The 13,202-nt window shown below is 36.0% G+C and overlaps 1 protein-coding gene across 4 annotated transcripts in view; it reads left to right on the forward strand.

Moving 5' to 3' along the window:
• Window positions 3,562-13,202, forward strand: part of LOC109232392 (putative disease resistance protein RGA3) — a 20,239-nt gene continuing 10,598 nt past the window's right edge. Inside the window, exons 1-2 of one of the 4 annotated variants that reach the window (XM_019398137.1) lie at window positions 3,562-7,837; window positions 7,939-8,106. In XM_019398137.1, the coding sequence (XP_019253682.1) occupies window positions 4,566-7,811 (3,246 nt within the window). In that variant the 5' untranslated portion in view covers window positions 3,562-4,565 and the 3' untranslated portion in view covers window positions 7,812-7,837; window positions 7,939-8,106. Of the gene's footprint in view, window positions 8,107-13,202 lie in introns of those variants that run through there. The other 3 variants (XM_019398138.1, XM_019398139.1, XM_019398140.1) reach the window with 3 other exon arrangements.

Genomic DNA, 13,202 nt, shown 5'->3' on the forward strand with positions numbered 1-13,202 from the left:
AAAGTTGTTGCCTTCCAGTATAAGTTGTGACCTATTGCAAGTTTTTACTATTGGATAGATAAATTTTGTTATGTATTCTGTTACCTATTTTGTATCAACTTCTACTTGCTATTAGCAGTTGTTGGTGTATACATGTGCTTTTTGACTTTCTGTGATTTTGTGATTAATACCACATACTTTGGTTGGAATACATATTGTATTGTCCCAAGAGAAGAAAGATGGTTTGGGACGATGTTACTCTCCTAGGCTTTGGTAAAACTGTTTGCCACTACTGAACTGTTTAGGTGTTCTGTTTGCACGTTCTCTGTGTGCTTGTTCTCTATAGTATATTATTGGTTTCATTTGTAGTGTAGTTACCTTTGTATGTGTTATTGTCTGCTGAGCTTACTTCTCTGTCCAGATTCACATTAAGTGAAAGAAAGAAAAATCACCAGGGCAACCATAAACACTGATTTAATAATAACACTTGCATAGAATATGTATGGTTTCACCGCATCACTATCTATTGAAAGCCCATACTTCCATTAACATTCAACAACTGAAGCTCGAAGTCGCTCAAAGAATAAGCACGGATGATGTCCTTAATGCAAAGCTCAGGCGCCAATGTTCTCAATCACAGTAAATACTTCGTTATTCCTACAACCGTTTGAAATCAAAAATATAAACCGGAAATAACCGAACCGAACTTTGAAAAAACCGCACCGAACTGTAAATACTTTGGTTTGATTTGGTTATTAATATTACAAAACCGATATACCGAACCGTACTTTTATAATAACCGACCAAACCGACCAATGTCCACCCCTACCTATAACAGCATTTGACATTTAAATATTTTTTGGCTATTATAGATAAATAGTATCCAAAAAACAATTATTTTTTCTTTTTAAATGTTACATATAAAAGATAAGGAAATTATTCAAATTTAAAATCTCAAAAGATATACATATTCACTAGTTAAATATTGAAGAAAACTAATGTATTATTAATAAATTCATAACTAAAATTATAAAGATTTAAACTCTTAGGCAAATATTTTAAAGCTACCCAAAACAAAGTAATTCAAGATTGATGGAAAAACTTTGTAATTGTAGCTTGTTTCGTAGATTTTATTCTCTTACTAGCGATATTACGCTTGAATTGGCGAAGATTCGTGTCAAATTTTTTAGCAAAAAGGTATTCAATATACAATCTAAGAGCTTAACAGTTGAATTTTCTATCTAAATATTTTTTGAATTTTGTCCAATGGAAAAGACATCATGTGCATATCTTCAAATATTACATCTTATGCAAGATAGAAACTTTATTTAATGGAAAAGATTGTGTGCATATTTCTAGAATTATTATTATTACTATTAAAAATTCTATATGGCTATTATAGAGGCGTAATATTACAAAGAGCGTTTTGATATAAATATGATTGTTGTTGTTATAAGTAAAAAGTTATCATAGAGAGCTAAAATATAACTAAAAAATCGGTCCTGAAGAAACTTGGCTTTTATAGTGAATGATCCTGTAAGCTAAAATTCTCTTATACAAAGGTGTGACTGTAGTTACAAAAAATTTGAAAAGTAAGTATAAATTAAAGAGATTTTTTCCTTCCTATACCATATATAAAACTTTATTATCAAAAATGTGCACAGTTTCTAATTTACCCGCCCTGTCCATATTTTTCCTACAATAATTATACCATTCATTAAATACTAATTATTAGTAGTTGAATCTTCCTTATTAGGCGTGCTAAAATTCAGGAACAGAATCTTCTAATTGATTTAGCCACAAATCAAATCTGTTCAAAAGCTCAATTCGTCGAAACCAAATCTGTTCAAAAGCTCAGATCCGTTCTTCGATATTTTCGCTTAAGACACAAATCAAAAGCTCAGTTCGTCGAAATCAGAAGCTCAATTTCAAATTGTAGAAATCAGTTCTGCAAAAGCTCTGTTCGTCGACATTCTCTCTACATCTCTCTCTATTTCTCAATCGCAAATTCAGTAATACAAAGCAAATGAAAAGAGAGCAGCAATTCCACCATTGACAGCCATTAAAAAGCTTGAAAGCTTTGAATTCAAATTTGGGTTTTCAAAAATCATTATTTGTTTGGATTAGGTGTTGTTAAAAATAATCGGGAATATGGTTTGGAGTTTATATCTCAATTTTGAGGGGTTTTGGTGAAGATTAGACTTGGTTTTGACTGAATTTCAGATTGAAACTCGTCGAAGAAGAAGAAGAAGAAGACATATTGCAGAAATTGTAGATAATTATAGATTATTTGTATTCTGATTGTAGATGCTTTATTTTCTGTTTTCACAAATAAAAAACGGCTAAAACTTCTACAAATCTTCTGAAAAAGCGCAATTATGTCAAAAATCCCAATTATGCTACAATTGAATGGGAATTGGGATATAAAAATTCAATGTACCCAGTTTGTAGATATTTTGTAGATAAATTGTAGATTATTTGTATTCTAATTGTAGATGCTTTGTTTTCTGTTTTCACAAATCAAAAACGACTAAAACTTCTACAAATCTTCTGCAAAAAACGCAATTATGTCGAAAATCCCAATTAAACTATAATTGAATGGGAATTGGGATATACAAAAGTAATGTACCCAGTTTGTAGATATTTTGTAGATAAATTGTAGATTATTTGTATTTTGATTGTAGATGCTTTGTTTTCTGTTTTCACAAATCAAAAACGACTAAAACTTCTACACTAATTACTTGGCGCTTCTTTCCGATTGCTTAGACTTTGTTGACTTTATGAGTATGGATGCATCACAACCCTGAAGTTCAGTTTTACGTTACGTAAACGAGCACAATTAGAAGCAATTTTTTGAATTTATAAGTATCTTGAATACAAAATAGAAAATATATTCTAATAATTAAAATTACGAGCAATAGGAAACGGTGTTGCCAAGATATATTTTTCACTTCCAGGTGATAGTGCCTTTAACGATAAAATGAATATACGAGATATTGCTTTCTGCGCATTAACTCTGGAATAATGCTTGCATAGAACCAGGTAGAGGTACTGCTTTGTACGGGGTGTTATTCGTCACTGTCTCTCAATTATATATTTTTCATTTTGTAAGTAAATACATTTTTTTTCTACGCAATATATGTATATAGACACATAGACATTGTATAAAAATAATACAAAGTAAATTGATAAATCATGTAACTAATTTTAGTTACATGATTCCTTTTATGTTTAATAACAGTACATAAACGTGGGTGAGGGTGAGGGTTTGGGAGAGAGAAACGTGGGAGGGGTGGGATATACGGTAGCTTGAATTAAGGAGGGATATATGCTGCATTAATTGTATCCATAAAATACACTATGGTATAAAATTGGTAATTTGGTATACTAAGTGTAATAAAATCAAACCTTAAATATTGCGAGTAATAAGATTTGTTATGTGGCATAGGAATATAAAAATTCCTAAATTAAATGGGGGTGACCAAATAATGGCCGTACAATTTTTACCACAAGACGTAGTGAACTATGAAACTGAATCTTAAATAATGGCCCAAATATATCCCAGTCCCACCATCACAAAGTTTTAGCTCCAATCACTTGAAATTTTGTGACTAAATTCAGATCTCTCTTTTGGTCATTTCCTCAAAACTCTTCTTCCCCCAACTAAAACATCAACAACAAAACAAACACATATAACATCTACATAAAGTAAAGTGCAGAGATATGTTGCAAAACAAGGTGGGTCAAAATCAAGGTGCTGAACCCATTTTCTCAAAAGGGTCGAATTCAAAAACTGAATTAATTGGCGAAAACCATGAGATTAAGAAAGGAAATTGGAGTTCCCACTCTGTTGTAAGGAAATTTGAGTCACTTAAACAGTTGAATTGCTACTCTGAAGCTTCAATTTCTTTGATTTTTTTTTTTTGCTGTTATCGTTATTTCTCTTTTAAATTTTTGCTTTTGTGATGAGTTGAGATAGTTTTGCAGCTTTTCAATTAATTTCCACCACCTTGAAACGAGCTATGTGTTTGTTGAAATTTTGTTGCTTTCAACTGCTGTAATAACATTTTTAGCATAATAAGTTGGTTAGTTTAAGGATGAATTTCAATTTTAAATTTCAAGTTAGTTGAGATATTTTAGGTTTTTTGAATTTTAAATTATTTGGACTTTTTGTTCCAATTTGACTATTTAAAGCCTTTTTATGCTTAATAAAATTATTGAGAGGCATTGTAATCAATACTTTTAATCTTTTTTTGCTGACCCGTCTTTTAAAACATCCAACAGTGTTCCATCATATGTTCAGAACCTATAAACTTCAAATCCTAGCTCCGTTTCTGATGATATCAATTGGTACGTGGAGTTAACCACCTCATGATAGGTTCACCTATTAAAGAGAAATTTACATGGAATTGTCAGTAATAAATTTAATTATTGTCAGAGTTCAATGATTGTTGGGGTCCAAGTCAAGGTCTTCATCAACCCTTTAATAAATTGTGTTAGGTAAAGGCTGCTTCTAATACAAAGACTTATACTACTAGTTTGCAACAGAAAGGTTGTTGATCTTCAAATCATATTACTTTCTCATCATGGCTGAAATTCTTTACGGGCTTGCTGCTGAAATCTTGAAAAACTTGGGTTCTCTTGCAGCTCAAGAAGTAGGATCAGTTCGAGGACTAGGCGATGAGCTTCGCAACCTTTCTGGTACAGTTTCTTTAATCCAATCTGTACTAATGGACGCGGAGCAGCAGCAGCAGAGTAGCCACGAGGTGAGGGATTGGATAAGGAAACTTAAAAAAGTTTTCTTTGAGGCTGATGATCTCTTGGATGACTTTGCTACTGAAGTGACACATCGAAAATTGGTGAGTAAGGTAAGCATCTTCTTCTCAAAGTCAAATCCTGTGGTTTATAATGTTAAGATAAGTAAGCGTCTCAAGGCCATTCGAGAAAATCTAGATGTAATTGCAAAAGATAAGGCCTCCTTAAATCTGGATGTAATTGAAAGGAGGCAACCTTTGCTTCTTGAGCCTAATTTGGGTAGAGAGACTTGTTCATTGGTGCCTGGCGAAGTCATTGGAAGGAATGATAATAAAAGGGAAATTCTAGATTTTCTTATGGAATCTGAGGTTAATGAGAATGTTGCGGTTATATCGATTGTTGGCCTTGGTGGACTAGGAAAGACCACTCTCGCGCAATTGGTGTATAATAGTGAAATGGTTCAGGTAAAATTTGAGAAAAGATTGTGGGTTTGTGTTTCAGAAGTTTTTGAAGCGAAAGTGATTGCAGAAAAAGTCGTCGAATCTGCAGGAGGGGGGAAGGATAATTACCTTCAACTAGATGCAGTGCAAAAGCAACTTCAAAAAATGCTTGATGGGAAGAAATATCTACTGGTGCTCGATGATGTGTGGAACGAAGATGCTTCAAAATGGTCGACATTGAAAAATATGTTGATCGGTGGAGCCAAGGGAAGTAAGATTTTAGTAACTACTCGTTCAAATGTAGTTGCAAAAGCTTCAGGAAGTATTCACCAACATAAATTGGGGGACCTGTCAAAAGAAGAAGCATGGGCATTGTTTGTAAAAATGGCATTTGAGTGTTGTAACAAAGAGAGTGAAAATTCGAGTTTGGTGGAAATAGGAAAGGAAATTGTGAAAAAGTGTGGAGGAGTTCCTCTTGCAATAAGGTCAGTAGGAAGCCTACTACGCCAAAAAAGCACGGAGGATGAATGGAAATATTTCATGAATCAAGATTTGTCAAGTATCACACGAGGAGGCGACAGTGTCATGGCCATTTTGAGATTGAGCTATAATCACCTTCCTCACCATCTAAAGATATGCTTCGCATATTGTTCCCTCTTTCCAAAGGATTTCCGAATTGATAAAGTTGATTTGATTGATATGTGGATTGCTCAAGGCTTCATTCAATCAACTACTAGCAACAGAGACAATGTGGAGGACATTGCAAATTCATATTTCATGGATTTGTTAAGAAGGTCATTCTTTCAAGAAACTGAAGAAGACAAATCATTTCCGCAATTTTACAAAATGCACGATCTTATTCATGATCTTGCGAAAGAAGTTGCAGATGGGGAGTTCTTCAGTATCACTAAAACTGAAGACACAGAGATTGTAATTCCAGAACAAACTCTCCATTCTTCTTGTTTATTCCAAGTAGATGCTTCATTGGAATTTATGAATTCCAAGCATATGAAGTTGCGGACATTTATTTTCCTAAATGATTCTTTCATAAGCAATTCAACATTAGAGAGAATGGTTTCAAGTTTTGAATGTTTACGCGTTCTGGATCTATGTCCCCTGTGTATAGAAGTTTTGCCTCAATCTTTAGGTGGACTGAAGCATCTAAGATATCTTGCTATTTCCTCTATAATAATTGATACTTTACCAAATTCCATCACGAAGTTGCATAATCTACAAGTTTTAAAGTTGGTTAATTGCTTTGAACTCAAAAAGTTGCCAAGAGATATTTGGAGATTGGCGAGCCTTCGACGTTTGGTATGTACGCGGTGCTATTCATTAACCCATATTCCACCAGGACTGTGGCAGTTGGCAAGTCTCATGCATTTGGATTTTGATAGTTGCAAGTCATTGGAAGATATGCCACCTGGAATTGGCCGATTGACATCTCTACGGACATTGACGAGTTTTGTTGTAGGCAAAGAAAGTTGTATATCTGGTTTGGCAAGTGACAAGTTGGATGAATTAAAGAGCCTTGCTGATCTCAGAAATAGATTAAAAATTAAGTTCAAGGGACGTGCCCGTGCAAGTGGAGAAAGAAAACCTACCGATGTAGTGAAAAGAATGAAACATCTTCGGGAGCTGTTCGTGAAGTTTGAACGTGGAAATCAAGAGGATGATACTGGAGCTGATCTTATAATGTTGGAGGCCCTGCAGCCGCACCAAAACATTGAAAGCTTGAAAATACAATATTATAGTGGATCAAGGTTCCCAAGTTGGTTGATGGTTGATAATCTTGGCTTTTTGCTACCCAAGCTTGTTTATCTAAATATCATAGATTGTGATAAATGCCAAAAGCTCCCACCATTATGGCAACTGCCTTCTCTCCAAGATCTTGACCTATCAAATCTTGACGTCATGGAGAGCATAGATGGACTTGAAGGTGATGATGATAAATTCATGCTACCATCAAATAAGTGCTACTTCCCTTCCCTAAAGACCCTTTCTTTGAACATAATAAGTGAGAAGATATTGAAGCAAATTCTTTGCCCACCTCCACATCCTTCTCCTCTTTTGATTTTAAATAGCTTGAGTCTATTTTCTATCGAGGGCCTAGCAACTATGCCAGAGAATGTCTTCAAGAGTCTCACCTCACTCCAATCCTTGTCTATTAATTACTGCATAAATTTGGTCTCTCTATCCACATGTCTAACTCATCTCGCTTCCCTTGAGTTTTTATATATAAAGAATTGCCATCTGCTCGATTTGTCGAACGAAGAAGCGATGCAATTTGATGTCCCGGGAAATTTATCAACTTTCAGTGTTGCCAATCTTGACAAGCTAATGTCGCTACCAGTTTGGCTCCAACATTTCTCGGGTACTTTGAAATCAATGGAGATTTGTGACTGTTATAACTTCACAACAATTCCAGAATGGATAGGCGACCTCATTGCCCTTAATCGATTGGAAATTTCTGATTCACCTATGTTGACATCTTTTCCAGAAGGTATGCGATCTCTCGCAGCATTGCAAGTGCTAATGGTTTATGTATGTTCATCAAGTCTGAAGCAAAGATGCGAGAAGGAAGTAGGAGAGGACTGGCCTAAGATTGCTCACATTCCACGAGTTGTGATAGACTAAGATTTGATAATCCGCTGCAAGTTCAGGTAATTATTCTTTTATTGCCTGTTTAGGTTGATATTTCTCGCCGTCTCATGATGTGTTGTTTTATACTGTATATGACATTGTATGTATTGTGCTGTTGAAGGCTTGAAGCAATGTATGGATAGAAGGATTTCTCTGTTTGTTTTTACTTCCAAGGTGAGTTGAGATAGCTTTGCAACTTCTCAATTAGTTCCCACCTTGATGTTTGTAGGGGATAATGTATATGTTTAATTTGTTCTGAATAAGTTTGTGTAGATCTGATTTTCCTTAACAGTGTTTTCTGCTCATCCTGCTTGTCTATTACTTTAGTAAAAAATATTCGTCCAAAATATTTGTTACTTTAAAATTCAAGACAACATTTTTTTTTCAACTCCACTGTTTCCTACTCCAAGAAGGCATCATGTTACTCAATTAAAGAAGATATTCGAGTAACAAAGCTTCGATCTTTCTATTTTCTTAATTACTTTCAGTCCGGGTATATAATCGGGACGACGACTGTTCTTAGCCATAGCTATCACTTCTATAGTTTTTCCGCTCATTCCCGCCATTTGTTAATTCATCACAAATTAAAATTTTCCTCTAGGCTAAAAGGGTGGACTTCACGGTGTTCAATCCTTTCAAAGAGATAGATTCGAACCTCTACTCAGTCTAGCTACCCCTCTTTGTATTTTATGTCTCAGCCTTTTTACGGACTTGTTACAAAATTTTAGTAGATACACGAAGCGGGGTACTTCTTGCTATTATAAGGGAAACTACCAGCTATATCCATTTATAAGTAGCTCATTACAAAAATTGGCCAATTCATAAAATATTACTAAGTAATTCAACAATTATTGAATTCATAAAAAGTAAAAGTACAATTCGAACTTGGGACATCAAAGAAGTGAAAGCACTTTGAGAGCTTTCTTAAACCAGCTCTTCTGCCCAGCTTTTGTGTTTAGGGGGCACACGTAAAATATTTAAGGGATATATATATATATATATATATATATATATATATATATATATATATACACACACTGTATTTTTGCCGAGGTTAACGGGTTCCGGTGACCCCTCACCTCCCCACGTAGGTCCGCCACTGGGAGGACATGACGTTCAAAACAGGAAACATGTACCTAGCTAGTAATTAGTACTCCATCCGTTACAATTTATGTGAACCTGTCTGACTGGGCACAGAGTTTAAGAAAAAATGAAGACTTTTTGAATTTGTGGTCCTTAACAAGTCAAAAAGGGCCCCAGAGTATTTGTGTGGTTATAAAAGCTTCTCATTAAGGGTAGAATTGTAAGTTTAAGTTAAATTGTTACCAAATTTAGAAAGGGGTCATTCTTTTTGGAACGGACTAAAAAGAAAATAGGTTCACATAAACGAGTCCGAAACTTTTCTAATATTTTTTTGGACAAAAAACACGTTTTTACTACTAAAAAAAGTTACCTAAATACCTAATTCGCAGTACTATACTGCGAATNTCTTCAAATCTACCCTCAAAATCCTCCAGATCTCCACCAATCTCCACAAATCTACCCAAATTTGAAACTCTAGCCTCATCTTCTATTTGAAATTCATCAAGGTTGAATCGCCTTTACCCCCACAATATATACATGAACTTGTAGATATTTTCACGATCTATCACTTTTCATTAATTTCCATACCAAATCTGGCGACCATAATCTGGTCGAATTCTGGCGACCACCCTGCTATCGTACCACTCACCACCACCACAACCTTTAACTACCACAAACTCACTTAGCCCTCTATATTAAAATACATTCGACCTAAGGACACCTCTTTCCTTTTGGTATGACGCCGAATTCATTGAATTTGGAATGTACCAAAATGAAACGAATGTTCCAAGATCAGGCAACCGTTGTCGACGTCCTCAACACCTCATCGCTGCTTGGCTTAACATTGGTAATTCGCAGTACTATACTGCGAATTACCTTAACGGAAATTTTGCCGTTAAAGTAATTCGCAGTAGAGTACCGCGAATTAGTAAAAAGTTTTTTTTTAACTAATGCGCAGTAGAGTACTGCGAATTGAGACACTCCGATTTTTGGGCCCAGCAATTCGCAGTACTATACTGCGTATAAGCAATTCGCAGTATAGTACTGCGAATTGCCCTTAATAAAATAAACCCTTCTTCTTCTTCCCCAACACAATTCCCTGCCCCCCATTAAAAAACAAACTTGTTTCTCTGCTGGCCCCCCCCCCTCCCCCGTCAAATTAGAAAAAAAAATTTTTGGGCCCCACCCGTCTTCTAAAAAACAAAGAGTATAGGTCCCACACACAAGACAAGCTTTGGATTCCTTCTTTCGGGTGCAAAATATCGATTTCAATCAAATTCAAAAAACTTAATTTCGAGGTATTTCGATTTTGTTTATGTCGACACTCGTATTGTACATGCATATTTGTATTGTTTAATGTGTTTCCATGTTAATTTGTGTTATGTTTGTATTTAAGTTTGTATCTTATTTATACCCGATTGATTTATTAGCTTTGGGACAAAAAATATTAAAATTTGATAAATAATTTGTATTGTTAATGTTATGTTTTTATTTGGTTAAATAATAAATAAATATTATTTATTTAGTTTGTTGTTCATATTTGTATGTTATGTTTGTTGTTTTTATATGTAATAGTGACCTTTTAGCGTAGTAAGATAAAGAGCCTTTTAGTGTAGTAAAATATAGAGCCTTGTAGCGTAGTAAAATATAGAGCCTTATAGCTTAGTAAAATATAGAGCCTTTTAGCTTAGTAAAATATAAAACCTTAAGTATGTAGTAACTGCAAACTCTATCCAATTACACTTTACAAAATTAATTATTTAATTTATAAAATAAACTTACAAAAGTAACAAATTAATATATGTTGTCAAATAACTCAAATATCGAGCCCGGAACTCATAGATAATTACTCAGTCCAATTCAATAATTAATTATTTAATTTATTAAATTAACAAAATTGTAAAAATGCTGAAATTGACACGCATAATAATTAAGGATAAGTTGGTGCTACTGGGGGTCAATTATCGAGCTTGGGAACCCATGCATAATTATTCAGTCCAATTCAATAATTTTTAATTTAATTCTTTAATCTAACAAAATTCCATCGGTAACTGAAATTCACACGCATAATAATTAAGGATAACTTGGTGCGACCGGGCCTCAAATATCGAGCTTGGAAGGCCATACATAATTATTAAGTCCAATTCAAGAATTTTTAATTTAATTTATTAAACAAATACATTTCTAAAATATTTTGAAATGACACACATAATAATTAAGTATAGCTTGGTGCTACCGGGCCTCAAATATCGAGCCTGGAAGCCATTCATAATTATTAAGTCCAATTCAAGAATTTTTAATTTAAATAATTAAACTAACAAATTTCTAAAAAATATTGAAAATGACACACATAATAATTAAGTATAGCTTGGTGCTACCGGGCCTCAAATATCGAGCCTGGAAGGCCATACATAATTATTAAGTCCAATTCAAGAATTTTTAATTTAATTTATTAAACTAACAAATTTCTAAAAAATGTTGAAAATGACACACATAATAATTAAATATAGCTTGGTGCTACCGGGCCTCAAATATCGAGCCTGGAAGGGCATACATAATTATTAAGTCCAATTGAAGAATTTTTAATTTAATTTATTAAACAAACAAATTTCTAAAAAATGTTGAAAATGACAGACATAATAATGAAGGATAGCTTGGTGCTACCGGGCCTCAAATATCGAGCCTCGAACCCATAGATAATTACTCAGTCCAATATTAAAAATAATTATTTAATTTATTAAACTAACACACACAATTAATTTTGTTTAAATTATAGTAGACGACATGGCCTTTCCTCCGCCTGCGCATCCTGGACCTGCCGAGGATCAGCTGTTAGTGTTGCAGGGCGACCATAGGTCCTCCTATGTATGGGAGGGACAGCTATCGGAGCAGGCTCTCCGCCCCAGGAGACCTGATGATTTGTGGGAGTTCATCATGGAGCATCCTTTCCATGCCCGCGTAGTCGCGCGCTTACAGGCTACGGGCTTCTATACTATTTTTGAGCTTGGACGGATGCAGCTTGATTGGTCTCTTATCACGGCGTTGGTAGAGCGGTGGCGACCGGAGACGCACACTTTTCACTTGCCCACTGGAGAGGCCACCATCACGCTGGAGGATGTTCAGGTTTTATACGGGCTACGCGTAGATGGACGGGCCGTGGCACTGCCCCAGTACATTAGATCCATGACGCGTGCCCAGTTTTTGGATATGATGGAGCAGTTTACTGGTTATAGACCTCAAGGTAGCGCTGGGGGCAGTCGCGTTCTTTTGTCAGCCATTAGAGATCATATGGCTGTTTTGCACCCTGACATTACCGGCGAGACGGAGGATCTCCACATTGAGAGGTACACGCGGTTGGCGCTGCTAATGCTTTTCGGGTGTGTCTTGTTCACGAACACTTCGGGGAGTACTGTGAGTATGCGCTATCTCCATTATCTTCAGCGGCTAGATGATTTACCTCAGTACAGCTGGGGTGCTGCTGTTCTCGCATACCTGTATAGGAGCATGTGCCGGGCGAGCATGGGCCCAGCGGTGGACATATGTGGTTTTCTGCCCCTCCTACAGGTGACAACATTTTCGAATACTCTGTTCATTACTCTGAAATCTATATGGTCGAAACGACTCATAAATTTTACATCAACCTTTTATCTTAGGTTTGGGCCTGGCAGCGGATCATGCCGTTGCAGCCACCTCTACCACCACTTGCGCCCGGTGAGGCTTATCCGTTTCTCCCTCTAGCTTCTAGGTGGATTCTCCGGCGTGGGAACTACCAACGGAGCGATGCTCATCATAATCTCCCCCTTGTCAAGGATGTGTTAGATATGCTGGTGAACGGACAGGTAAATATGTACCTACACTTGCGAATTAGTAATTGAGTTGTGTTGCGCATACTCACTTTTATGTTATTATTTGGTAGTTCATCTGGACGCCATACAGCGACGAGTTGCTAGCTCAGCTCCCCGATATTTGCTCAGTCGACAGACTGCTTTGGAGCACCTCCGTCCCGATGATCTTCTTCGATATGGTTGAGTATCATGCCACAGAGCGTGTGCTTCGCCAGTTTCACCGTCCCCAGCCTATACCGGGGGAGCTTGGATGGGAGGCTACACACTATCAGCGGGACGACCGTGCCAGGGTGGATGTTATATATATGGGATGGCTAGAGCAGCAGGTCCATACTTGGGAGGAGCGAGGTCACCGTATTCCGCCACCACCTACATTTACCCAGGAGGCCACTATTCATCTGTATACGTCATGGTACCGCCGTCACACCCGACTGATGATCGGGAACCCCATTCATGT

This window comes from Nicotiana attenuata, chromosome 9 (genome assembly GCF_001879085.1).
Source record: "Nicotiana attenuata strain UT chromosome 9, NIATTr2, whole genome shotgun sequence".
NCBI lineage: Eukaryota > Viridiplantae > Streptophyta > Magnoliopsida > Solanales > Solanaceae > Nicotiana > Nicotiana attenuata.